The sequence below is a fragment of the Coregonus lavaretus genome, assembly GCF_964263955.1.
Source record: "Coregonus lavaretus genome assembly, chromosome: 29".
In the NCBI taxonomy this organism is placed as follows: domain Eukaryota; kingdom Metazoa; phylum Chordata; class Actinopteri; order Salmoniformes; family Salmonidae; genus Coregonus; species Coregonus lavaretus.
The window spans coordinates 28,482,679-28,508,564 of NC_140016.1; the positions used below are offsets into that span (position 1 = coordinate 28,482,679).

A 25,886-nucleotide genomic window follows, 5' to 3' on the forward strand; every position below is an offset into this window, starting at 1 on the left:
TGAAAACATAATAACAAGCTAACACAGAAAAGGAGCAAAACCTTGGGTTGACCTTGGACTTTCACTTAATTTGGATAAAACACGTAGCGACTTCTGACACGTGATGTCTTCTGATGCAACTCCACACCAGTTACTCATATAAAACAGAACACAGCTAAAGCAGTTTCCTTTTTTTTACAATTTCAATCATTGTTTGTTTTCTTCAGCTACTGATGACAGCTAAGTAATTAGATTTTAGTTGCTAAATGTCGTCTTATAGAAAATACATGATGGTATAAGGGCAACATAATGCAGTGAGAATGTGCAGGGAGGTATCTATTTAGTCATATTAAAACACTTCCATTTTTTACGATCAGGAGTATCATCCGATCCGAATAGCAACTGTCAATTTACAGACAAGATTACGAGTATGGCCATACCGGCACACCCCTACCATACACACTTGTCTAAATTGATGGGTCATGTGAAAGAAATGCTATAACCACCCCCCAGCCACATCTAGTGGATGGGTCACTATTGTCTAGACATGTACACAGTGGTGTAAAGTACTTAAGTAAAACTACTTTAAAGTACTACTTAAGTCGTTTTTGGGGGTACAGTGGGGGAAAAAAGTATTTAGTCAGCCACCAATTGTGCAAGTTCTCCCGCTTAAAAAGATGAGAGAGGCCTGTAATTTTCATCATAGGTACACGTCAACTATGACAGACAAAATGAGGAAAAAAAATCCAAAAAAACACATTGTAGGATTTTTAATGAATTTATTTGCTAATTATGGTGGAAAATAAGTATTTGGTCAATAACAAAAGTTTCTCAATACTTTGTTATATACCCTTTGTTGGCAATGACACAGGTCAAACGTTTTCTGTAAGTCTTCACAAGGTTTTCACACACTGTTGCTGGTATTTTGGCCCATTCCTCCATGCAGATCTCCTCTAGAGCAGTGATGCTTTGGGGCTGTCGCTGGGCAACACGGACTTTCAACTCCCTCCAAAGATTTTCTATGGGGTTGAGATCTGGAGACTGGCTAGGCCACTCCAGGACCTTGAAATGCTTCTTACGAAGCCACTCCTTCGTTGCCCGGGCGGTGCGTTTGGGATCATTGTCATGCTGAAAGACCCAGCCACGTTTCATCTTCAATGCCCTTGCTGATGGAAGGAGGTTTTCACTCAAAATCTCACGATACATGGCCCCATTCATTCTTTCCTTTACACGGATCAGTCGTCCTGGTCCCTTTGCAGAAAAACAGCCCCAAAGCATGATGTTTCCACCCCCATGCTTCACAGTAGGTATGGTGTTCTTTGGATGCAACTCAGCATTCTTTGTCCTCCAAACACAACGAGTTGAGTTTTTACCAATAAGTTATATTTTGGTTTCATCTGACCATATGACATTCTCCCAATCCTCTTCTGGATCATCCAAATGCACTCTAGCAAACTTCAGACGGGCCTGGACATGTACTGGCTTAAGCAGGGGGACACGTCTGGCACTGCAGGATTTGAGTCCCTGGCGGCGTAGTGTGTTACTGATGGTAGGCTTTGTTACTTTGGTCCCAGCTCTCTGCAGGTCATTCACTAGGTCCCCCCGTGTGGTTCTGGGATTTTTGCTCACCGTTCTTGTGATCATTTTGACCCCACAGGGTGAGATCTTGCGTGGAGCCCCAGATCGAGGGAGATTATCAGTGGTCTTGTATGTCTTCCATTTCCTAATAATTGCTCCCACAGTTGATTTCTTCAAACCAAGCTGCTTACCTATTGCAGATTCAGTCTTCCCAGCCTGGTGCAGGTCTACAATTTTGTTTCTGGTGTCCTTTGACAGCTCTTTGGTCTTGGCCATAGTGGAGTTTGGAGTGTGACTGTTTGAGGTTGTGGACAGGTGTCTTTTATACTGATAACAAGTTCAAACAGGTTCCATTAATACAGGTAACGAGTGGAGGACAAAGGAGCCTCTTAAAGAAGAAGCCTCTCTCATCTTTTTAAGTGGGAGAACTTGCACAATTGGTGGCTGACTAAATACTTTTTTCCCCCACTGTATCTGTACTTTACTATTTGATCTTTTTGACAACTTTTACTTCACTACATTCCTAAAGAAAATAATGTACTTTTTACACCATACATTTTCCCTAACATCCAAAAGTACTTGTTACATTTCGAATGCTTAGCAGGACAGGAAAATGGTCCAATTCACGCACTTATCAAGGGAACATCCCTGGTTATCCCTACTGCCTCTGATCTGGCGGACTCACTAAACTCACATGCTTCATTTGTAAATTATGTCTGTTGGAGAGTGCCCCTGGCTATCCGTAAATAAAAAATAAAAATTTGTGCCATCTGGTTTGCTTAATATAAGAAATGTGAAATGATTTATACTTTTACTTTTAATACTTAAATATATTTAAAACCAAAATACATTTGGACTTTTACTCAAGTAGTATTTTACTGGGTGAATTTTACTTTTACTTGAGTCATTTTATATTAAGGTATATTTACTTTTACCACCACTGCATGTACACATGTTCATGAAATATTTTACCCCAGACACATATGGCTAACTTGATGGGTCATGTAATCATCTGGCAAAGTAGTCTTTTTTTAAGACATGTAGCTAGCTAGCTATCTAAACAATGAACCATAATCCCAACCCATACTACTAGCAATACAAACTGATTTTCATAGCTAGCCACCATGCATGAAATGCTGTAATAACTATGTGCAATGTTAGCTAGCTAGCTAACATTAGGCTATAACTAGCAATGCAAACTGATTTCTGAGATACGAATAACATTACTACACAGATCATACACGTAACATTAGCGAGCCGGCAAGCTAACGTTCGCTACCTAGCTAACAGTACGCTTTAACTTGAAATGAAAACAACTTTCTGACAAAATTAGAAATGTATAATATCTGAAAATATAGCTAGACTCTTACCCGTATACATGGATGAACGCTTCACGGCAGCATGTATTTTCTGTTTGGTTTGTAGCTAGCTACAAAAAAAGCTGTGGTAGCAAGGATTATCTATATATACTGAGCAGCTCATGTTATAGAGAGAAACGTGCTACATGGCAGACCAATCTGAACTCATCTCTCGGCATGTCCAGCCCATCCAATATCTCAGCTAATCATGGCTAGCGGGAAGGTTCCTGTGTTTTTCTGTGGCTAAACCAACAAGGCTCATAATTGAAATGTTTTATTCATATTTACAGATGGCATACAAGTTTGTTATTAAGGCGTATGAAAGTTCACATATTCCAGAAGGCATTTCTGCCAAAAAACGCATTTTGATAAAAAATGTTTTAAAAAACATTAAAATGCCTCTCCTGTGAAGTAGTGATGTGCGACATATGCCTAGCTTCTTGAAACGGGTTGCATATTATGGTGTTGGAGTGTGTGTGTGTGTGTGCACGCACTTCAGTGAGAGCGCACTTCAGTCTGTGTGTTGCGTCAGAGGGCAGGGGGATAAACAAAAAGCCTTTTCCCTGATGACTCATGCAGTAGTCATCTTGTGTACCTGTCCTGTCTGTACACTGACAGCAAAGCAGCTAGAATGGGTAGAAGTAAGTGACCTTCACCTGTCACACACTGATACGGCCAGGCAGAGTTTCTCAGCCGGCTTCGTGACAACTGCAGAGTCCAGATAACATACGCACACACGGGCATACACACACATATGTAAACACGGATGCACATACACAACCGCATGGATTCACATACACAACCGCACACACACACACACTCTAGGCTAACTTTTATTTCTATTGGTGGCACTGGTGCTACCAACTTTTTCAGTTGATGGCATCAGCACATGATTTGGTCACACCAATTCTTCATGCGACCAATTCATTTTTCGTGTGATAATGACCTGTGTCCCATAATTGACCTGCATTCCATACAGAACAAGGTTAATAATGACTATTTTTAATTTTTGCAGGGCTTGACATTCAGGTAAATTTGCCAGTGGCACACCGGGCCAGTGCCAACTGAATGCTACTGGCCCGAATGAAAATAATACTGGCACGGGAAAGGGGATGATGCGCACATCATTTAAATGTTATCTTTAATTTGCGGGCTGAGCAAGTAGGCTATAGCCAATAATGACCTACCCTCTACACACAATTAATTACATTTTAACTTGACAATATCATATTTGCATTGATTGTTTAGATGTAAAAAATAAAACCTTTGCGCAATCTTAAAAAGGGTGTTATTGTTGGCAGTTGCTCTACCGTTGTAGGGCCCTATAAAATCCGTTTATATTTTGGTAAATTCCGTTTTCTGTAGAACATTTTCCAGGTTTCCAAATTTTCCTAGTTTCATTTTAGGTTTTCACTTTTTAATATAAAAACTACAGACCACAACAATGCTTAAAACACATCAGGAGACCACTTTTGAGGTCTGGGAACAATAATAAAAACTAAAAACTAAAATGAGGGTGTAGTTGCCCTTTAATTCAATAACAGGCCTAGCGTGATTGATACAAATCATCATGATATCATTCTGCCAGGTAGGCCTACTTTGCAGTCAACATTTAATTGGGAAGGTTTTTTGGGAAAGCCTTTAGAAATGTTAATTCAAACAGCACATATGACTGAATTGCGCATCGTAAAGATTGAACCAAAACTTCAAACTAAACTTTTTGAATACCTGGTCTGCATACCCATTGTTGCAAACCCATTGCTGTTTGAATTAATCTTGATAATAAAATAAGAAAACGCACTGCCAAGGGTCGCAACTGCGAGTGTTTTGGTCGCAGTTTTGAGCCCAGCAAAACACAGCCTACACGTTTTGGGCTGATAACAACCCAAAACACAGTAAGACGCTGAACTAGAATGAGACTGCAGGGACCACAACAGCAGGCATAAACAATATATATACTCTCTCACTCTCATTCTAACTCTAACTCTAAGCAGTTATCTGTAGATCTCCAAAGCTAAGTCAAGTCTCCAGACAGGCATTCACCACAGAGGAAAACAGACAGAGCCAGGCAGGCACGTGCCCAGGCATGTTTACATGCCTCACTCTTTGGCTTTGGCTTTGCTTTATGGGTGGCGCCTAACGGCTGAACGTAGACCTGCCGTGATGGCTTGCTTTCCAGATACTGATCCAAGGTCTGGTTTTAGTTTTTCCCCTTATGGTTAAGGGTAGGATTGGCGAAAGGTCAGCTTTTCCTAGACCTGTGACTATGAGGAAATTCTATTCAGAGACTGTGTGACTAAATTACATCATTTGCACCCCACTACAACACAAGCACTTCACAGTACAAGCACCAAGGCAAGGCTTTTTCTCGCTTTCGCCCTCTATTTGTCTCACCCCCATCCCCATACACAACAGAGATCAGAAGCATGTTTATGAACATTAACACGCACACATAAATCCCTGTCAACACAGTCAAACTTGCTGTTGTCAATGTGCCATCCTCTGTGAGGCTGATGTATATCTCCACACAACATCTCTGATACAGTGCCTTCAGAAAGTATTCATACCCCTTGATTTATTCTACATTTTGTTGTGTTACAGCCTGAATTCAAGATGGATTAAATAGATGTTTTGCTCACCCTTCTCAACACAATACCCCATAATGACAAAGTGAAAACTTGTTTTTAGAAATGTTTGCAAATGTCTTGAAAATGAAATACACAAATATCTCATTTAAATACGTTTTTTTACATTCACACACCTGAGTCAATACATGTTAGAATCACCTTTGCCAGCGATTACAGATGTGAGTCTTTAGGGTTAAGTCTCCAAGAGCTTTGCTCACCTGGATTGTGCAATATTTCCACATGATTATTTAAAACATTCTTCAAGCTCTGTGAAGTTGGTTGTTGATTACATTTACATTTTAGTCATTTAGCAGACGCTCTTATCCAGAGCGACTTACAGTTAGTGCATACATTATTATATATATATATATATATATATATATATATATATATATATATATATTTTTTTTTTTTTCATACTGGCCCCCTGTGGGAATCGAACCCACAACCCTGGCAGTTGCAAACTGAGCCGGCCATTCCCTCCCCTACCCTGGACCAATTGTGCGCCGCCCCATGGGTCTCCCGGTCGCGGCCGGCTACGACAGAGCCTGGATTCGAACCAGGATCTCTAGTGGCACAGCTAGCACTGCGATGCAGTGCCGTAGACCACTGCGCCACTCGGCGTTGATCATTGCTAGACAGCCATTTTGAAGTCTTGCCATAGATTTTCAAACCGATTTAAGTCAAAACTGTAACTAGGCCACTCAGGAACATTCAATGTCGTCTTGGTAAGCAACTCCAGTGTATATTTGGCCTTGTGTTTAGGTTATTGTCCTTCTGAAAGATGAATTTGTATCCCAGTTTCTGTTGGAAAGCAGACTGAACCAGGTTTTCCACTAGGATTTTGCATGTGCTTAGCTCTATTCTAGCCCTTGCCGATGACAAGAATACCCATAACATGATGCAACCACCACCATGCTTGAAAATATTGAGTGGTACTTAGTGATGTGTTGTGTCAGATTAGCCTCAAACATAACGCATTTTCTGCAGTTTCACTTTAGTGCCTTGTTGTAAACAGGATGCATGTTTTGGAATATTTTTATTCTGTACAGGCTTCCTTCTTTTCATTCTGCCATTTAGGTTAGTATTGTGGAGTAACTACAACATTGTTGATCCATCCTCAGTTTTTCCCCTATCACAGCCATTAAACTCTGTAACTGTTTTAATGTCACCATTGGCCTCATGGTGAATTCTTTGAGCAATTTCCCTCCTCTTTGGCAACTGATTTAGGAAGGTTGCCTGTATCTTTGTAGTGACTGGGTGTATTGATATACAATGCTCAAAAGGGATATTCAATGCCTTATTTTTTTATTTTTTTACCCATCTACCAATAGGTGCCCTTCTTTGGGATGCATTGGAAAACCACCCTGGTCTTTGTGGTTGAATCTGTGTTTGAAATTCACTGCTCAGGGACCTTACAGATAATTGTATGTGTGGGGTACAGAGATGAGGTAGTCATTCAAAAACCATGTTAAACACTATTATTGCACACAAAGTGAGTCCCTGCAACTTATTATGTTACTTGTTAATACATGGTTTACTCCTGAACTGATTTAGGCTTGCCATAACAAAGGGGTTGAATACTTATTGACGGAAGACATTACAGATTGTAATTTTTAATTCATTTGTAAACATTTCTAAAAACATAACTCCACTTTGACATTATGGATATTGTATGTAGGCCAGTGACACAAAATCTCAATGTAACACAACAAAATGTGGAAAAGGGGTGTGAATACTTTCTGAAGGCACAGTATACCCTTACCTCTCTAGCACTGTGTCAGTATGCTGCTGCTGCACTGAAACACACACACACACACACACACACACACACACACACACACACACAATACAACATACAACACCATATACGCATTTGAACTAGGCTTGGGCGGTATACCGTATATACGGTATACCGAGGTATTTGGAAATAGCCACTGGATGGTTTTTCAATACCGTCAATACTGTTGAAACTATTTATTTGAAGTTTTTTAAAGATTTGAATAATTGTAGCTACTTTTTAAGTAAATACCTGCAGTCAACTTGTGCAATATGTTAGGAGATGAAGGAGATCGCATTCTTCATTTCACCTGCTCATTTAATTTTCATTATGAAGCTTACCGGTAGTCCCCAGTCCCGTTGTTTGTTTACAAGCACACAACGACGAGAGACCGGAGCCTTGTGAGTCACTCACTGTTGTGCAGCACGCGCCAGGTGATTTAGTTACTGTTTCTAATTCACAACTAAATGTTTGCCAGCTAGATATCTTATAACAATTAAGTTAACTGTCTAAAATGTGCTAAATGCTCTGCAGTTGTGCATTTGGTTTGCTAACGTAGTAGTTAGTTAGCTATCTAGTTAAGTGGTTAGCTTCTTCCAAAATCAAGCTTTGCTTGGTAACAGCAGAGAATCCCGTCCTGGATCAAGAGCCTTGCTGGCTAATATTTGGTGTGCAGATATCTGAATCTGAGTCTGAATACTTATGTAAATAAGGTATTTCTGTTTAAAATTTGTAATACATTTGCAAAAATTTCTGAAACCCTGTCTATACTTTGTCATTATGGGGTATTGTGTGTAGATTGCAGATTTGTTTTACTTTTTAAATTTTATTTTAGGTTAAGGCTGTAACTTAACAATGTGGAAAAAGTCAAGGGGTCTGAATACTTTCCGAAGGCACTGTACATCTCCCATATCCCCGTGATATTAACAAATAACTCCCATCCGTGATAAATGACTTGCTAGTCAGGCTAACAGCGATCAATCCTGAAAGGTTTGCGCTCGGGGGAACTATCAGGATTCTGCCGTTCGTTCATGCTAGAAAATGACCTTATAAATTAGTCATGGGCTCCCTTCTATATTTATAAAAGCCCATCGATCCCACCCAGACATCTATCACACCTTCTGACTCATTCTCCCTACCTCTTCCTCCCTTTCCCTTGTTTCTCCTCTTCTCCCCTCTCTGCCTACCGTTACTAGACTCAAACAACCACTGTTGTCCTAGGTCTATGGACTGTTGTCCTAGGTCTATTGTCCTAGGTCTATGGATGTCTAGCTCTCTCACTTTGTGTTTCATTCTTTCACTTCCTCTCTTCCTTTTTCTTCTCAGTGTCTTCCTTTCCTCTCTCCTCTCCTCTAACCACCACTGTCTGCCTACCTGTATTCCCAGCTATTGGCTCCTCAGCGGTATAGGGATACTACACCAGCCCCCGCCCTCTCTCGCCCCCTCTATTTCTCGCTCTCCCTCCCTCGCTCTCAATCTCTCTTCACCTCCTCACTAGACCGTCTCTGTCTCATTCATGCAGACTTTTCAACGCTATCTTGAATTAGCTCAGGGCATCCCCTGGGGTGGGGTGACGCTAAGGTGAAGTACAAAACGGCTCTAGGCTAGCTGTCAGCTACTTTAACTCATACTGTAGACTCATTCATGAAGTGTCCGATTATATTTTAATGGATGTTGTTTTTTTAGAGATGCTTCATGTAAAAGTTGTGATCTAAAGATCAGAAGTTCTGACTGTACTCATTCAAAATCACATTCTTGCTAAAATAAGCTGCGACTGAGACAGTGATGGTAGCAATGACACAGAGTGAGTAGGAAGAAATGCATGTGAAGCAAATGAGAGAGGCGGAGGGAAGGAGATAGAGAGATGTGACAATGCTGTAAATATGTTTGTGTGCCTGAACACCCTTCTGTGTGTGTGTGTGCGTGCGTGTGTGTGCGTGCGTGTGTGTGTGTGCGCATGTTGCAGTGTAAGAGAACACCGGCCTTGCCCAAGCCCGCTGGCTGTGTTGGTGTTTAGCTGTGGTGGTGGCTGAGGTCCAGCATGCAGGAGTCAGTCTCCATGTCCTTCAGTCCAGTCAGGACAGCCACACTGTATGTCCCCTGTACTGTCCCCTGCAGCCACATCACAAACGACAAACTGCCAGAAAACATACTGCACTGCACTATGACTGCTACACATACACACACTGTCAATAACCCTTGGCAGACGGTATAATCGTCATACACCCACCATTTACATTTACATCATTTAGCAGACGCTCTTATCCAGAGCGACTTACAAATTGTCACAGCAGGCTAGCTGGCTATACGCACCATATAACAAGAGCTAAATGCTAACTTCACCACCATCACAGCAAGCTAGCTGGCTATATGTACCACATAACAAGAGCTAAATGCTAACTTCACCACCATCACAGCAAGCTAGCTGGCTATAAGTACCATATAACAAGAGCTAAATGCTAACTTCACCACCATCACAGCAAGCTAGCTGGCTATAAATACCATATAACAAGAGCTAAATGCTAACTTCACCACCATAATATGCCATTTAGCAGACGCTAAACACAGGCTAAAACACACCGAGCAGCAGATGATCTCGATGCTATGTCAGGGGTACTCAAGTACTATTTGAGAAGGTCCGGTCACACAAATTCGGATGGATAATGTAATTTAATCGGCATAGTAACAAACCCCCACCTCGCAACCCATGCGACCCCAAACTGTTCACACCCCTCTTGTTGGCGGAGAGAAAATGTTGCAGTTTTAAAGTTAATTTTGCATGGGGCAGAGATTTTGTTTTAGCTGTACTTGCCATAATATGGACTTGGTCTTTTACCAAATAGGGCAATATTCTGTATACCACCCCTACTTTGTCACAACACAACTGATTGTCTCAAATGCATTAAGAAGGAAAGAAATTTCACAAATTAACTTTTAACAAGGTACTACTGTTAATTGAAATGCATTCCAGGTGACCACCTCATGAAGCTGGTTGAGAGAATGCCAAGAGTGTGCAAAGCTGTCATCAAGGCAAAGGGTTGCTATTTGAAGAATCTCAAATATAACATATATTTTCATTTGTTTAATACTGTTTTGGTTACTACATGATTCCATATGTGTTATTTAATATTTTTGATGTCTTCACTATTATTCTACAATGTTTTTTAATTGGGGGGGGTCCCTATTGACCCTGTTCTGGGTCCGGATCAGGTCTGCCAGTTGAGTATGGAGGCTATATGTATTGCCATTCGATACTGTGATTTTATTGTGATTCAATATTTCAAACATATTGCTCACCATATGTCTGCTGCAGAGGGACAAGAGAGAGCCATGAGAAAACAAGTTTTGATCAGTCACGGAAATCAAAAATGCAGAAAACTAATTGGCTCCGTATTTAAAAAGAAGATGGAGAACAAGCTATGAAGGTAAAAAACTGGAGTTTTGGTGCAGGTACAACCAACAAGCAAAAAAAATATTTTGAGATGTTGCAAAATGATACGATTTATATCGTGAAAAATAATTTCCCAATATGTAACTGTATAGATGTTTGCCTCCATCACTACATAGAAGCCATATACATACATTAAGCCATATACATAACCCATATGCATAGGCCATTTAAACAATGAACAACCCATAGAAATAGGCCAAGCCATATGTACCCATAAGAATATGACTACATATTACCCTGGTCATATATACATTTACATTTTACATTTTAGTAATTTAGCAGACGCTCTTATCCAGAGTACATACATTTTTTTTCTCCATACATACAGTGGGGAGAACAAGTATTTGATACACTGCCGATTTTGCAGGTTTTCCTACTTACAAAGCATGTAGAGGTCTAAAAAAATCCAAAAAATCACATTGTATGATTTTTAAGTAATTAATTTGCATTTTATTGCATGACATAAGTATTTGATACATCAGAAAAGCAGAACTTAATATTTGGTACAGAAACCTTTGTTTGCAATTACAGAGATCATACGTTTCCTGTAGGTCTTGACCAGGTTTGCACACACTTCAGCAGGGATTTTGGCCCACTCCTCCATACAGACCTTCTCCAGATCCTTCAGGTTTCGGGGATGTTGCTGGGCAATACGGACTTTCAGCTCCCTCCAAAGATTTTCTATTGGGTTCAGGTCTGGAGACTGGCTAGGCCACTCCAGGACCTTGAGATGCTTCTTACGGAGCCACTCCTTAGTTGCACTGGCTGTGTGTTTCGGGTCGTTGTCATGCTGGAAGACCCAGCCACGACCCATCTTCAACGCTCTTACTGAGGGAAGAAGGTTGTTGGCCAAGATCTCGCGATGCCTGGCCCCATCCATCCTCCCCTCAATACGGTGCAGTCGTCCTGTCCCCTTTGCAGAAAAGCATCCCCAAAGAATGTTTCCACCTCCATGCTTCACGGTTGGGATGGTGTTCTTGGGGTTGTACTCATCCTTCTTCTTCCTCCAAAAACGGCGAGTGGAGTTTAGACCAAAAAGCTCAATTTTTGTCTCATCAGACCACATGACCTTCTCCCATTCCTCCTCTGGATCATCCAGATGGTCATTGGCAAACTTCAGACGGGCCTGGACATGCGCTGGCTTGAGCAGGGGGACCTTGCGTGCACTGCAGGATTTTAAACCATGACGGCGTAGTGTGTTACTAATGGTTTTCTTTGAGACTGTGGTCCAAGCTCTCTTCAGGTCATTGACCAGGTTCTGCCGTGTAGTTCTGGGCTGATCCCTCACCTTCCTCATGATCATTGATGCCCCACGAGGTGAGATCTTGCATGGAGCCCCAGACCGAGGGTGATTGACCGTCATTTTGAACTTCTTCCATTTTCTAATAATTGTGCCAACAGTTGTTGCCTTCTCACCAAGCTGCTTGCCTATTGTCCTGTAGCCCATCCCAGCCTTGTGCAGGTCTACAATTTTATCCCTGATGTCTTTACACAGCTCTCGAGGGTGATTGACCATCATTTTGAACTTCTTCCATTTTCTAATAATTGTGCCAACAGTTGTTGCCTTCTCACCAAGCTGCTTGCCTATTGTCCTGTAGCCCATCCCAGCCTTGTGCAGGTCTACAATTTTATCCCTGATGTCCTTACACAGCTCTCTGGTCTTGGCCATCGTGGAGAGGTTGGAGTCTGTTTGATTGAGTGTGTGGACAGGTGTCTTTTATACAGGTAACGAGTTCAAACAGGTGCAGTTAATACAGGTAATGAGTGGAGGGCTTCTTAAAGAAAAACTAACAGGTCTGTGAGAGCCGGAATTCTTACTGGTTGGTAGGTGATCAAATACTTATGTCATGCAATAAAATGCAAATTAATTACTTAAAAATCATACAATGTGAATTTCTGGATTTTTGTTTTAGATTCCGTCTCTCACAGTTGAAGTGTACCTATGATAAAAATTACAGACCTCTACATGCTTTGTAAGTAGGAAAACCTGCAAAATTGGCAGTGTATCAAATATTTGTTCTCCCCAGTGTATATACGAGCCATATAGAGTGCATAAGCCGTATGAATAACCCACATGAATATCAATATGCCCCCATATGACCCAGGTCTTCACTCCTCACCTTCATGGCCCATCTTGACGGTGTCCTCATTGGAGTTGTTGTTGTAGATGAGCACGGCGGAGGCGTTGAAGGCCGAGGCCTTGAGGATCTTCTCCTTGAAGGTGCAGTTGCCGCGCTGCAGCAGGGCCACCCAGTGCCCCGTCCGGGGGGGCACCATGAAGCGAGTGTGGGGGTCGCAGCCCTGGCGGTCCACCACTGGAAAGGGGGAAGGAGAGGGGTGGAGGGTTAGGAACCTTAGCAGGCGGTATAAAATGGTGAGTGGTGTCAGTGTATTTGAAGGTCTGCTGATAAACTACTTATAACTCATTAATATGTCATTTAGTAATCAAATAAAGTGATTGTAACTCAAAAGTTATAGCATGGAACGAGTGTGGGGGTCCACCCCTGCACTGACACAGCACAGAGGCAGGAGAAGGTTAGAACCCACATACACACACACACAAATGTACAACCACACGGACACACACAGCTCTGTGAGCTGCTTAACCTTTACCAGTGTATAAAGCAGTTTAAACTGCACACAGCTGCCTATGGATAGCAGCCAATGTCTCATATTTCAGTGTAACTATGTAACCCAGTTTAATGCCCTTTGAACAAATCCACAACCAGGAAATCCAGTGGCATATAATGGACCACTAAAGCAAACAAATCGCACCATCGAAGCTAAGTCACAGATAGAACAATGAGCCAGATGTTTCACCGGATGTATAAATCTGAAGCATCCGGTTGGCATTTCCACTCACCACCAGATATGGTGATGAGAGGAAGCTAAGTGGCTGGCAGTGGGAGAAGATCTCAATACAGTTCCCAAAACTAGAATCTGTTACGAACAGAGTGGACTACGTTTTGTAGACTTTACCCGTTGCCAAAGTAAAAAAATGTGTTGTTGTTTTGAAGGAGTGCAAGGGCGAATTGAGTTATTGCACATGCACACTTCACAGAGCGGGCATTCCCTAACGGAAATATGCAAATACATGCTAGCACACGCCCATAGGATCTCGCTAGCTCGTGCCCACCTCCTTGCTTGTCCTGCCCACTATGCTGCATTTGCTCCCATTGGAAACGATAGGCTGTGGTCTATCTTGGGTATCTTTGGCTAAGAACTACATGGAGTGACTACCGAGAAGACACAAAAGAAAAAGGGTTACACTACTCTAAGAAGAGATCTGGTTACAAAATGGGCAGGTTTCCCGTATCTTTCTGTCAATCAGGCCCATGTTGTGTACTAGCCATGCCCTGCTAACCAATGGATGGCAAAGCTCTTCATTTCGGCAGGAAACCCATGACAAAACATGTTAGGTGCATCTGAAATGGCACCCTAGTCCTTATATAGTGTACTTCTTTTGACATATAGTGCAATACTTTGTGTCTAAAATTGCTGGCTGGCTCGCTAGCTAACGTTACGTGTCTGATCTGTGTAGTAATATTATTTGTATCTCAGAGCCATTTGCTTTGCTAGTTATAGCCTAATGTTAGCTAGCTAACATTGAACCTGGTTGGTTAGCTGCCTGCAGATTCATGCAGGGTAGTAACATCATGAGTTGGGATTATGGTTCATTGTTTAGCTAGCTAGCTACATGTCTTAACAAAAGACTCCACTATGCAAGTAACCATTTCAATAGAATGTTACAGCGACAACTGTTGATAGGCGTAGCTGGTAAATTTGCTCTGGCTATCTACTCCAATTTCAGAACACTCTCGTCTGAGTGTGCCAGAGCGCAGAATAAGTGATTAATTTATGAATGCTCAACACCCGTTGAATATGGCCGGTGTCAGTAAACGTTGGCAAAAAAGCGTAAATTGTTGCCAGCAGCACAGTTGCAGTCACCAACGGTCTGGATAACATATAAACAGCCTAACCAGCTCTGCTAGGGCGAGTAAAATGGTCAGTGAGCTGTTCTCTCATTTGTGTCTGGAAGTAGCTAGCAAGCTAGCCAACGTTGGCCAGTTAGCTTGGGTGCTTGACTGCTGTTATTAGGACAGAACGCTCGGATCAACCCTTAAAGAGATGGGTGGGGCTAAAGCTTAAGAGGGTGTGAACGATGCTGAATGGTTGTAGACAAAGAAGAGCTCTCCAGTGGGTGTACCAAAACATTCAAAGGCCATTTTCTTAAAAGTGAGGTTACAAGTTCATCAACTTTCAAAGCAGAATTACTTTCCCATTGTTCCTCAACTGTAGCGTATGATAACGTATTTTCTAGCTCTGACTCTCTACTTGTATCCAATGTAAAAAACACAATTTCAAATTTTGCTACATAAGACCGAATCGAGCCGGTCGGTCACAAATATCAAATTCCCAGTTTATGCGTCAAAACCAACTTCATAAGAGGTTTTAAAAATAGGTTATATTTGACTGTAAATTCCATGACGTACAGTAAGGCATTGTTGGCAGAATAGATGGATGCAGTTCAATGCATAATATAATTCACCAATACATGTATTGGTTGTCCAAAAGATAGTGCTATCAGGTTGTAAATCACTGCTGGCCAGGTAGATTGTTCAATGATTCAATATTTTGAACAAAAACGGACGACTGTACCCAAGGCTGGGAATGTCAATACAATCAAACTAGCAAGGGCAATGATCAAAAGTCAGTCATAACGTGGCTAATAGACTAGCAAATGTGTCAAACACAAAGCCTGCGGGCCGAATAGGACACACAAGCGAGTATAAATGAGTTAACAGTTGAATCATCTACTGTATGAAATTACAGCCTGATGCGCTCGCATCGGTGAATCAAACTTCTATTGTACTGCTTTCGTATGACCGTATACAGTGCGCAGCGGAGGGAAAGTGTACAGACACATGCCACAGTCTTAGCTACGCTACAAAAATATAGCAGCCTGGCTTCGGTTTTTAAAGCTTGACAATGAATAATCAAAAAACTAAACATGCAACAAAACACCATGCAAAGGAGAAACATGTAGGCCTATTACAGCAACATTTGAGCAGTAGCCTAGGCTAGCTACTCATCTACAATACATTTTGAGTGCACCATACAGCAATGCTGCATTCAACCGCACCAGTGATCCATGCAGTGCAAAAGAAATTAAAAACATGTTAAGTTTAAATGTTACAACAAACCTATAGCTACATTTTTGTTATTTGGAGTTATTAAATACTCTTTGATTAGGGTCACAGCATATTATGCACATTTGCAAGCATAACAGCAAAGGCTGGACAAATGTTATTTATCTCTTCTTTAGTTTTAATATGTTAAAATGCTATATACAGCATCCTAAGTGGACATTTATAAAGGGCCATATTTTTTCTAATAAAACAATGGCCAGTTTGGGTCGCAGTTGCATGTTTTCTTGTAAAAACAAAGAGGCTATGTCTGGCCCGCACATTTTTGACTTTTTTTATATGGCTCGTGCACTGATTGAGTTTGACACCCCTGGGCTAGCGTATCTATTTATGTAGCTAGCTATTTATTTAGGAAGCTAGAAAACAAGGAGCCTAACCAAAGATGCTTCTAACTAACCTCTTCTGCCTGTAAACACACCATCCAGTTCAAAATGAATGATGGCAGGCCCATGTGGCAAATGGCTTATTTGCATATATGCCTACTGTAGCTCTGATTGGCTATGGCGCACCGGTCTGCGTAGACTCCGGTCCTGGACAAGACAGATATTTTTATTTACTGCAGTGTCTATTAATTGTCCAAACGCACGGCCGCTTTTCCACTCTATATTGATATAGAATTTTCACAAATGTCTTACTATACTTAATTCCCAAACATTCTACGAATGTATGACAAATGTGAAAATGACCATATCTAAGTGCTCCCTTGTCAGAAAATGTAAAAAATAAAAAAAGGTGTCATATTCTTCCTGGGGGTGTATATGAACAGATTGTAATAAGATTTAATGTTGCTAAAACGCTGTCAGTTCCACTTTAATAGCAGAGCCGGCGCTCAGCTAGTCAGGAGACCCATCACACATACAGTGGGGAAAAAAAGTATTTAGTCAACCACCAATTGTGCAAGTTCTCCCACTTAAAAAGATGAGAGAGGCCTGTAATTTTCATCATAGGTACACGTCAACTATGACAGACAAAATGAGAAAAAAAATTCCAGAAAATCACATTGTAGGATTTGTAATGAATTTATTTGCAAATTATGGTGGAAAATAAGTATTTGGTCAATAACAAAAGTTTCTCAATACTTTGTTATATACCCTTTGTTGACAATGACACAGGTCAAACGTTTTCTGTAAGTCTTCACAAGGTTGTCACACACTGTTGCTGGTATTTTGGCCCATTCCTCCATGAAGATCTCCTGTAGAGCAGTGATGTTTTGGGGCTGTCGCTGGGCAACACAGACTTTCAACTCCCTCCAAAGATTTTCTATGGGGTTGAGATCTGGAGACTGGCTAGGCCACTCCAGGACCTTGAAATGCTTCTTACGAAGCCACTCCTTCGTTGCCCGGGCGGTGTGTTTGGGATCATTGTCATGCTGAAAGACCCAGCCACGTTTCATCTTCAATGCCCTTGCTGATGGAAGGAGGTTTTCACTCAAAATCTCACGATACATGGCCCCATTCATTCTTTCCTTTACACGGATCAGTCGTCCTGGTCCCTTTGCAGAAAAACTGCCCCAAAGCATGATGTTTCCACCCCCATGCTTCACAGTAGGTATGGTGTTCTTTGGATGCAACTCAGCATTCTTTGTCCTCCAAACACGACGAGTTGAGTTTTTACCAAAAAGTTATATTTTGGTTTCATCTGACCATATGACATTCTCCCAATCCTCTTCTGGATCATCCAAATGCACTCTAGCAAACTTCAGATGGGCCTGGACAAGCAGGGGGACACGTCTTGCAGTGCAGGATTTGAGTACCTGGCGGCGTAGTGTGTTACTGATGGTAGGCTTTGTTACTTTGGTCCCAGCTCTCTGCAGGTCATTCACTAGGTCCCCCCGTGTGGTTCTGGGATTTTTGCTCACCGTTCTTGTGATCATTTTGACCCCACGGGGTGAGATCTTGCGTGGAGCCCCAGATCGAGGGAGATTATCAGTGGTCTTGTATGTCTTCCATTTCCTAATAATTGCTCCCACAGTTGATTTCTTCAAACCAAGCTGCTTACCTATTGCAGATTCAGTCTTCCCAGCCTGGTGCAGGTCTACAATTTTGTTTCTGGTGTCCTTTGACAGCTCTTTGGTCTTGGCCATGGTGGAGTTTGGAGTGTGACTGTTTGAGGTTGTGGACAGGTGTCTTTTATACTGATAACAAGTTCAAACAGGTGCCATTAATACAGGTAACGAGTGGAGGACAGAGGAGCCTCTTAAAGAAGAAGTTACAGGTCTGTGAGAGCCAGAAATCTTGCTTGTTTGTAGGTGACCAAATACTTATTTTCCACCATAATTTGCAAATAAATTCAAAAAAAATCCTACAATGTGATTTTCTGGATTTTCTTTTCTGAATTTGTCTGTCATAGTTGACGTGTACCTATGATGAAAATTACAGGCCTCTCTCATCTTTTTAAGTGAGAGAACTTGCACAATTGGTGGCTGACTAAATACTTTTTTTCCCCACTGTAGAGGTCTGATAGAGGCTGGGCTGATACAATACAAGGTCACAGACATTGATTGTGTTTCAGAAAGGTGGGGAGGGAGTAGGACAGGAGTGTGTTTCTGCTTGTTTCAGCGTCCTTTCTTGTTCCCGTAAACACTCAAATCAGCTCTGATGGATCTGTGCATTCAAATAGTGTTATGCGAGCTTGTGTGAGCGTGTGTGGGTGGGTGTGAGTGTTTGTCTCTACAAGGGGTTGGTGATTGATAGTGTGTCCTGTGAGTGAGGTGGTGTCTGTGCAAGTGTCAGTGGTCTATTATGAATGTGTGTGTAGTAGTATTGTCACGATACCAGTATTGCGATGTGGGTGCATTTTCATGTTTGTGTGTATGTGTTTACCCCTCTCTCTCTCTCTCTGTGCTCCAAGGACACACACTCAGAGACAGGCAGTCTGAAATATTCATCAGGCTGCAATGTCAACACTAGGGAGCAAATGTGTGTGTGAATTATATTTTTATTCATATTCTAGTTATTTAAATTATGGAATTTATATTAAATAAAATATTCTATTTGTGCGAGACATTCCAACACACACAAAGCATACTCTTTCACATACATCACATTTTCATTAACTAAAGATATTACATATTCACTAAACTTAGACTAACCACACACAGGCCCATAAAGACTTTCAACACACATACACAAAAGGTAATTTCCATGTAAAAGGACCCATGAGCACCAACATGTGAAGTTCATAGGAGCATGTCAACTTGGGTGTCAAATGAAAGCTTAGAGTCCATATTTTTTGAGAAATTAATGCATATATATGTATTTTCAACCATTTTCCATCCAAAAAATTACGAATAAGCAAAGGCTTTGATTTCTGGTCAAACAGATGGAAAAGGGGTCTTAGAAAACATCTACCAGAAAAAGCCTTAAAAGGTATTAGAAATACATAAAAACACAATAATGTTGAAGTAAAGACCCCTGCCAACGAATATCAACACACATGTAGTTTTGAATACATTTGTTTGCCTTCTGTAAATTTAAGAAACATGGCCTTGCGCCTTGAAATTCTGTTACCAAAAACCCACATATCTTTAAGATAGTATTTTCTAATTTCTCTCCCTCATGAGGGAAGATAATGAAAATTCACAGAAGTAACAAGTAAATGTAGACCTATAAATTAGTTAGTGTTTTTTCTGATATCAAATTTATTTAAGAATTATTAAGTGATTAAAACTCGAAATTCCATTACCAAATCGGTAACAGAATTTCAGAAAAATCGGCAACTGAATTGGCTACAATGGGAAATCATAGTAGTCACAAACCACAGTTGGGTTCACAAATTTGGACAGTACAGTACAGCACAGTAGAGTACAGTAAAGAAAAGTAGAGTATAGTTCAGTAGAGTACAGTACAGTAAAGAAAAGTGGAGTATAATTCAGCACAGTACTGTACAGTAGAGTACAGTCCAGTACACAGTAGAGCTGTGTACTGTCTTGTACTGTACTCTACTCTACTGTACTGAACTATACTGTACTCTACTGTTCTATACTGTGCTGCACTCTACTGTACTGTATTGAAATATACTCTACTGTACTGAACTCTACTGTACTCTACTGAGCTCTACTGTGTTGTACTTTGATGCCCAAACTTGTGAAACATAGACGTCTATGATTGGTTCAGATTTGGTCCGGACTAATGAAATTTGATCTTGTTTGGGGGCAGAGCACATTAAAATAAATTGCCAGTGTGTAGAATAATACCAAAATATGCAAAGGATGATATTGCATATTTATACCTTTGTGTACATATTTAGGATACATCACCATAAAGTTAATGACATTCATATCCATAATGATGCATTTCTGTGTAGTACAGATCAGGGACCCATGAGGAATTTCCGTTACCGGGTGTAAATCCACTTCAATAACCCACATAGATTTTTTCAAAGTCAATTTATCATGTCAAAGCTGACACCCCATTCTTTCTACAGACATCATTGAATCTTAATTCGGAACAGATATTTAACAGAGTTTTTGGAAAACGTGTAACAGTCAACGTATTCGTACCGAACCATTCGGTACAGAGACCTTGGTTCGGTCCGCACTGTGAAACCGAATTAATACATTAAAAAAATATATTACAATAAATTTAAAACACTAGGCCTATAGGCTATGCCTATGCTGCGTTGTATGCCTTTTGAGAAAATCTGAGGCGGAAAAAAAAACAATTTCAGGCTATTCAGTTAAGAGCCTATGCGCACGTTGTAATCACAATTCAAATTTTAATTTGCGCATTTCAAACAGTCCTTTTGTGAGGTGCAGCTAGTTCTGTACGATGGCGAGTGGTGGGGTCGATAAACCAGGAGGATTCTCCATCATCATTTAAATCTCCAGTTTGGGAACATTTTGGTTTCCCAGTAGATTACAACGGAGATGTCAGAAAGAGTAAGTACTGTATGTCGCCACTGCTCAACGAGAATAGCCAACACCACAAACATGTTGACACATTTATGCTGACATCACCTCAGTATTCTTACCACCGGAGCAAGACGGAAACTTAGTCTCCCCTCTGCATTCAAGCAACCCTTCGCAGCTGATTCTGACTAGGCCAAAGAAATTACAAGAGCGATAGGTATGTTTATAGCCACGGATATGCACCCATTCTCGGTGGTTAAGAAGAATAGGGAGTTTCAGCACCTCGTGAAAGTGCTCGAGCCACGTTACCAACTTCGCACTCTCACACCCATTTCAGCAAACAGGTAGTACCCGCTCAACAGTGCATTCATAAAGTATTCAGACCCCTTTACTTTTTCCAGATTTTGTTAGTTACTTTACAGCCTTATTCTAAAAATGATTAAATTGTTTTTTTCCCTCATCAATCTACTCACAATACCCCATAATGACAAAGCAAGAACAGGTTTTAAAAAACTGAAATATCACATTTACATAAGTATTCAGACCCTTTACTCATGACTTTGTTGAAGCACCTTCGGCAGCGATTACAGCCTCGAGTCTTCTTGGGTATGACGCTACAAGCTTGGCACACCTGTATTTGGGGAGTTTCTCCCATTCTTCTCTGCAGATCCTCTCAAGCTCTGTCAGGTTGAATGGGGAGCGTCGCTGCACAGCTATTTTCAGGTCTCTCCAGAGATGTTTGATCGGGTTCAAGTCCAGGCTTTGGCTGGGCCACTCAAGGACACTCAGAGACTTGTCCTGAAGCCACTCCTGCGTTGTCTTGGCTGTGTGCTTAGGGTCGTTGTCCTGTTGGAAGGTGAACCTTCACCCCAATCTGAGGTCTTGAGCACTCTGGAGCAGGTTTTCATCAAGGATCTCTCTGTACTTTGCTCCATTCATCTGTCCCTCGATCCTGACTAGTCTCTCAGTCCCTGCCGCTGAAAAACCAGGTTTCCTCCAGATATGACACTTGGCATTCAGGCCAAAGAGTTCAATCTTGGTGTCATCAGACCAGAGAATCTTGTTTCTCATTGTTTGAGAGTCTTTAGGTGCCTTTTGGCAAACTCCAAGTGGACTGTAATGTGCCTTTTACTGAGGAGTGGCTTCCGTCTGGCCACTATACCATAAAGGGCTGATTGGTGGAGTGCTGCAGAGATGGTTGTCCTTCTGAAAGATTCTCCCATCTCCACAGAGGAACTCTGGAGCTCAGTCAGAGTGACCATCGGGTTCTTGGTCACCTCCCTGACCAAGGCCCTTCTCCCCTGATTGCTCAGTTTGGCCGGGCGGCCAGCTCTAGGAAGAGTCTTGGTGGTTCCAAACTTCTTCCATTTAAGAATGATGGAGGCCACTGTGTTGTTAGGGACCTTCAATGCTGCAGACATTTTTTGGTACCCTTCCCCAGATCCAATCGACACAATCCTGTTTCGGAGCTCTACTGACATTTCCTTCGACCTCATGGCTTGGTTTTTGCTCTGACATGCACTGTCAACTGTGGGACCTTATATAGACAGGTGTGTGCCTTTCCAAATCATGTCCAATCAATTGAATTTTCCACAGGTGGACTCCAATCAAGTTTTAGAAACATCTCAAGGATGATCAATGGAAACAGGATGCACTCGAGCTCAATTTCGAGTCTCATAGCAAAGGGTCTGATTACTTATGTAAATAAGGTATTTCTGTTTTGCTAACATTTTTTAAAACCTGTTTTCGCTTTGTCATTATGGGGTATTGTGTGTAGATTGATGAGGATTTTATTTATTGAATCCATTTTGGAATAAGGCTGTAAAACAACAAAATGTGGAAAAAGTCAAGCCACTGTATTGATTCAGGAATACCAACACTTTGTATTTTCTTAAAGAAACAAAAATTAACCACAGTAACTGTTGGCATTTCATTTTCCCACTGTACCGAAATGTGACACCAAAACCGCTATACATACCGAACCGTGGGATTGGCGAACCGTTACACCCCTAGTGGACACATAACAAACTGAGGGAGATTTTACTGAAATTCTGTTACCAAATTTGCATCTGCACAGTTCTTCCAGTAAATGAGTTTTTGTAAAATGTTCAAGGTAAATTGTTAAAAGTAGTCATTGTGCATAGAGTTGTATGGTTTGTTAAACGTTTAAATCAATGGTTTTTTGTTTGGCATACATTTTAAGTGAAAAATCGGAGTCTGCAATTCTGTTAACGTGGAATTCCAGTTGTGGGGCAATGGCCCCAAACCAAACCAGCTCATATCTCATTCACATGAGCAGCAGGTCAATAGATCTTAGGGGAGACTCAGGCTGTGCAGTACAGTACATGACTGTTCACTGTAAAAGGCTGCAGTCAGGACGACTTTCTTTCATTTCACTGAATGCCGCGGGAGCCATGCCTGACATACACTTTAGCCTAATGAACAGGCACTCAAGCAGGAAGGATGAATGAAGGGTGTGTGCAGATAAGCATTACAGCTTTTATTTCTTTAATCACATTCCCAGTGGGTCAGAAGTCCCCTGTAGCTCAGTTGGTAGAGCATGGCGCTTGCAACGCCAGGGTTGTGGGTTCGTTTCCCACGGGGGGCCAGTATGAAAATGTATGCACTCACTAACTGTAAGTCGCTCGGGATAAGAGCGTCTGCTAAATGACTAAAATGTAAAAATGTAAATGTACATACACTCAATTAGTATTTGGTAGCATTGCCTTTAAATTGTTTAACTTGGGTCAAACGTTTCGGGTAGCCTTCCACAAGCTTCCCACAATAAGTTGGGTGAATTTTGGCCCATTCCTCCTGACAGAGCTGGTGTAACTGAGTCAGGTTTATAGGCCTCCTTGCTCGTACACGCTTTTTCAGTTCTGCCCACAAATGTTCTATAGGATTGAGGTCAGGGCTTTGTGATGGCCAATCAAATACCTTTACTTTGTTATCCTTAAACCATTTTGCCACAACTTTGGAAGTATGCTTGGGGTCATTGTCCATTTGGAAGACCCATTTGCGACCAAGCTGACTGATGTCTTGAGATGTTGCTTCAATATATCCACATAATTTTCCTTCCTCATGATGCCATCTATTTTGTGAAGTGTACCAGTCCCTCCTGCAGCAAAGCACCCCCACAGCATGATGCTGCCACCCCCGTGCTTCACGGTTGGGATGGTGTTCTTCGGCTTGCAAGCACCCCCTTTTTCCTCCAAACATAACGATGGTCATTATTGCCAAACAGTTCTATTTTTGTTTCATCAGACCAGCAGACATTTCTCCAAAAAGTAAGATCTTTGTCCCCATGTGCAGTTGCAAACCGTCGTCTGGATTTTTTATGGTGGTTTTGGAGCAGTGGCATCTTCCTTGCTGAGCGGCCTTTCAGGTTATGTTGATATAGGACTTGTTTTACTGTGGATATAGATACTTTTGTACCTGTTTCCTCCAGCATCTTCACAAGGTCCTTTGCTGTTGTTCTGGGATTGATTTGCACCAGTACGTTCATCTCTAGGAGACAGAACACGTCTCCTTCCTGAGCGGTATGACGGCTGCGTGGTCCCATGGTGTTTATACTTGCGTACTATTGTTTGTACAGATGAACATGGTACCTTCAGGCATTTGGAAATTGCTCCCAAGGATGAACCAGAGTTGGCTGATTTCTTTTGATTTTCCCATGATGTCAAGCAAAGAGGCACTAAGTTTGAAGGTAGGACTTGAAATACATCCACGGGTACACCTCCAATTGACTCAAATTATGTCAATTAGCCTATCAGAAGCTTCTAAAGCCGTGACATCATTTTCCAAGCTGTTTAAAGGCACAGTCAACTTAGTGTATGTAAACTTTTGACCCACTGGAATTGTGATACAGTGAATTATAAGTGAAATAATCTGTCTGTAAACAATTGTTGGAAAAACTACTTGTGTCATGCACAAAGTAGATGTCCTAACCGACTTGCCAAAACTATAGTTTGTTAACAAGACATTTGTGGAGTGGTTGAAAAACGAGTTTTACTGACTCCAACCTAAGTGTATGTAAACTTCCGACTTCAACTGTATGTGTGTGTGTGTGTGGTTGGGAGGGTAGAGAGATTATGTGAACATGTACCAAGTATGAGCATGACTGAACTTCGAGTTTGTCTTTTCTAGATGTTAAGAATATGTTGTTGATGAAGTGAACATGAACTTCCTAACGCAAGATCAATATGTGAAATCTAAATCAACTCAAATCCTGATTGATTATATAATATGATACAAACTCATTGAGATATTGTGAAGGACGATATGGTTTATTATATTATATTTACATCATCAAGGTTGTATGAAGCACGACATTGATAAAAAGGGAAAATGTTGCATAGTCTTTTCCATTGACTGTGCGTTTTTATATGGATTATGTCACAAATCCACTTAGGGTGGTTTGGTGATTTGACTTCTGTTGTCCGGCCAGTGCCCTTGACCTACCTTAGGGGCTTACACCCTGTCCAGTCATCTAGCCTCCCTCTCTGTCTTCCCTGCCTTAATACCTCAAAGGCAGATGAACACCCAAATGCTCTTTACTGGAATTTGGCCCAGATAAAACTCAATATCATAATTGTATTCTTTCTTTTTTTCAAGGAAGGGGAGCGCAAAAAAAAGCTAAGAGTCATTGTTTCAAAAAGAGACGATGCAATTTGCGGCAAATGTCCCCTCCCCTCTTCATTGCTCCATGGTCTAATTCCAATCGCCTGCTCCCGACCCTGTCTGGGAAAGTGTGGGAGGAAATGCAGACAAATGGGAATGCAATCTTAATAAGCCGCCCTCCAGGTGAATTTTGGCAGATTAATTTCAGCCACTATCGTTGAGGTGTCAGAACTATCCCGTTCCTGAACATTTATGAGAGTAGCAGTAGCAACCCTTCAAGGGAAAATTACTTCACCACATGGTTGAACAGTTTCTCATAACGCTCCAATCATTTGCACATATTGATCGGGCCGGGTTTTAGCTACATTTGATGGTTTTGGCACTTAGTAGTGACAGTTCAGGTCTGCCTTAGATGCATTGGAATTGGCAGTTGGGGC

General features: G+C 41.4%; 1 protein-coding gene across 4 annotated transcripts in view; it reads right to left on the reverse strand.

The window, feature by feature from the left end:
* rnf130 (ring finger protein 130) overlaps positions 1–25,886 on the reverse strand; it is a 77,755-nt gene that overhangs the window by 35,065 nt on the left and 16,804 nt on the right. For all 4 annotated transcript variants that reach the window (XM_084147212.1, XM_084147210.1, XM_084147211.1 and 1 more), the window contains exon 3: positions 12,894–13,088. In XM_084147212.1, the coding sequence (XP_084003338.1) occupies positions 12,894–13,088 (195 nt within the window). The remainder of the gene's footprint in view (positions 1–12,893; positions 13,089–25,886) is intronic.